The sequence below is a fragment of the Manihot esculenta genome, chromosome 14 (genome assembly GCF_001659605.2).
Source record: "Manihot esculenta cultivar AM560-2 chromosome 14, M.esculenta_v8, whole genome shotgun sequence".
Lineage (NCBI taxonomy): Eukaryota > Viridiplantae > Streptophyta > Magnoliopsida > Malpighiales > Euphorbiaceae > Manihot > Manihot esculenta.
The window spans coordinates 13,471,784-13,474,580 of record NC_035174.2 but is presented as its reverse complement, the minus strand read 5'-3'; the positions used below and the strand labels follow the sequence as shown (position 1 = coordinate 13,474,580).

At 52.1% G+C, this 2,797-nt stretch overlaps 1 protein-coding gene across 1 annotated transcript; it reads left to right on the top strand.

Moving 5' to 3' along the window:
- Positions 1-200: 200 nt before the first annotated feature.
- LOC110600525 (uncharacterized abhydrolase domain-containing protein DDB_G0269086-like) lies at positions 201-2,163 on the top strand. The gene is made up of 3 exons (XM_021737383.1): positions 201-848; positions 1,008-1,205; positions 1,291-2,163. The coding sequence occupies exons 1-3, from the start codon at positions 201-203 to the stop codon at positions 2,161-2,163; spliced, it is 1,719 nt and encodes a 572-aa protein (XP_021593075.1).
- Positions 2,164-2,797: the final 634 nt, after the last annotated feature.

Sequence of the window (2,797 nt, the reverse complement as noted above, 5' to 3'; positions counted from 1 at the left end):
CGAGCAGGTCGGGTATCTTCGACTGACTTCTGTTGAAAGGAAGTATGACGTCGAGAAATGTATGTTTGTGTCTAATCTTCGTGATATTAGAGACGCGGGTACTTTACTATACTTAGCTGTGTCTTTCTGCCTTTGTGATCTACGTGGCAGGTTATCTTACTTTGTATTGATTTTGGACTTTTGCAGCTTCCAACGTGAAGATGGACCAGATCAAGCCCCCGAAGAACCTTATATTGTCTCGCGAGAGCATGAACGCGGCTCTAGACGCTCTCCGGGCTGGGCGATCGGTGAAAGAGGCTACCCAGGAGGTGGCTAGGACTATTTCTGCCAGGACGGTTAGTAAGCCTCTTGCTCCACCCTCCTCCCGAGCTCCCAAACCGAGTACCCGGGGAGCTAGGTCTGCCAGGTCCCCCAGCAGCAGGTCGAGCTCTGCTATTCAGCCCCCTCGAGCTTCCCGGTCCCAACGAACTTTCGCTGAGGGAGCGAAGAAAGCTCCAAAACACACCGCTATGTCATCCGCGGGCGCCGAGCTGGCGAGAGCGGACTCAACCTTGCCTCCAACAGACGCCGCCAGGTCATCCGCGGGCGCCGAGCTGGAGAGAGTGGACTCAACTTTGCCTTCCGGGGAGGCCCCTGAGGGGAGAATCGAGACCCCCATAACTGAAGAGATGGCTCCCGGAGGCGAAGCGAGGGTCATCCTTGTGGATGAGGATGTAAGGGAAGCTGCTGGTGAGGATGCTCTGGTCATTAGGGATATCCTCGCGAAGGCTGCCGAGACTAAGACGGCTGAGGATGCTCTTCCCCAAAAGGAATCCTCAGGTGTCCCTGAAGAGGTTTCTGGGAGGATGGCGAGCAAGCGTCCTCTCCACTCTGACGCTCTTGCCCCCGCTCCTAAGAAGTTTTGAGCTCCCAAACGCCCAAACCCTACTTTGCCCCCACTCGAGAAGAAGAAGAACTCGGTGGTGCCCCTGTTGTCTGCTTCTAACAATGACATCTTGAATGCGGAGGACATCACCCACCAGTCCCCAGCGAGCGTGGTCGCTGAGGTTATTCGGGAACGGATGTTTGGTGGGATCACAGCAGCTTCGGATCCTCGCCTGCTGGCTCTTTCCGGCCTCCTGGCTAGCTCTACTCAAGAGCAGGTGGCCTTCCGAGCTCGGTCCAAAGAGGACCTCGGGAATACTGCTAGGGAGCTACTCTTGATGGTGAGTCACGCTCGTTCCTTTTCTGTTTCTAATTTGTTTCTGCCTTTCCTCACCTTTTGGCTTTATTCGTCTTCCCTTCTACTAGGTCACAGGCATATTCATGGAGATGGATGCCCGGGATCGCGCTCTCAGGGAATTTATGGACCGCCGTATAGAAGAGGCGCGCCTTGAGGAGAACTTATCTGCGACCAGCGATGCCCGGGGCAATCTCGCCGCTGTCCAAGAAGACTATAGGTCCCTTCAGTTGAAGGATTTGCACACGGCCTTGGAGGCCCGTAAGAAGGCTGAGGGGGAGACAGCTGAGGCGCAAAAGCATGCCCAGTCCCTGGAAGCGGAGTTGTCTCACGCCCGGAGGGTTCTCAAGGAATCTGACGAGAGGGCAGCTGCAGCAGAGGTCCATTCTGAGGAAGTTTTGAAGCAGCTGTCCTCCACAGTGGATGCTCTGCGTGAGAGGGACGAGGCCGTGAGCCAGAAGGAGGAGGTCCAGCGCCAGCATGAGCAGCTGAAGGTAAAATTTGATGCTGTGCTGGCTCAAAAGAGTGAAGCCGTAGCCCGGGTTGTGGTCCTGAAGCAGGAGCTGAGCAAGCAAGCTGATAGTGTTAAGGGCTTGACTTTGGCGGCAGAGGAGTCCAAACTTCAGAATCAGCAACTCTGCCAACAAGTCAAATCCCTGGAGACGAGGTGCTCAGCCCTACTTGAAGGGGTCAAATTGGCTGAGGATAGGGTCCAGCTGGAGGTTGAGAAGCGTCTAAGGGAGTATAAGGAGTCCCCCGAGCTGAAGAAGGAGATCCAGCAGGCCGGTGAAGCTTATCTCCAAAATTACAAGAATTCTTTGGAGCTAAAAGCCGAGGTAGCTGAGGCTTGCGAGAGGCGACTTGCGGAATCTAAAGCTTCTGATGAGATGAAAACGGCCGTATGGAATAAGGGCTTCCGCATGTTCGTCTCCGGCTTCAACTGAGGTTTGAGGGAGGCCAGACAGGCTCCTTCTACTCCGCTAGCGAAGCTCCGAGCTGCTGAGGTGGACTCTGACGGCGAGGACGTTCTCTACGGAGAGGATGACCTGCCCTTGCCTAAGGGAACTTCTCACACTTCAGCTGGGCCCTCTGATAAGGACACTGAGCTAGGAGAAGAGGATGAAAGGGCTGCCGAAGATATCGGGCCCCCGGGGCTGGAGATTGTACCTTATACGGGTGATGGGAGATCTGAGCAAGAGGACGCCAGACCTCCCACAAGCAATAACGCAGATGCTAGTGTAGAGAATAGCAATATAGATAGTGAGATACCTAGAAATGTAAGTCCTTTGAGGACAATCTTTCCTCCAATAATCTTAGATGATTAGATTGTGAATTTCCCTTCTCCTTTAATGAAATTTTATTTTTGTCTATTTGAATTCTTTTTTGTTTTTCATTTATGTTTGAGCTGTTCTTACCTCTACTTATCAGAATGAAACACTTAAACTATGTGCTTCGTAATTTTTCTAAGGAATCCATTGTACTGTCTTTCCTTTTTACTTTCAAGCCCGTCAGAACTGAAATTCTATCAATTGACTGAACTTTTGACTTATAAATTTATTTATTTCACTAAGGCATTCT

Coding starts and splice junctions, on each gene's coding strand:
- LOC110600525 (XM_021737383.1), top strand. CDS start 201: ATGGACCAGATCAAGCCCCCGAAGAACCTTATATTGTCTCGCGAGAGC. Junction 849..1,007: donor AAGAGGTTTCTGGGAGGATG/GCGAGCAAGCGT, acceptor TTGAATGCGGAG/GACATCACCCACCAGTCCCC. Junction 1,206..1,290: donor CTAGGGAGCTACTCTTGATG/GTGAGTCACGCT, acceptor CCCTTCTACTAG/GTCACAGGCATATTCATGGA.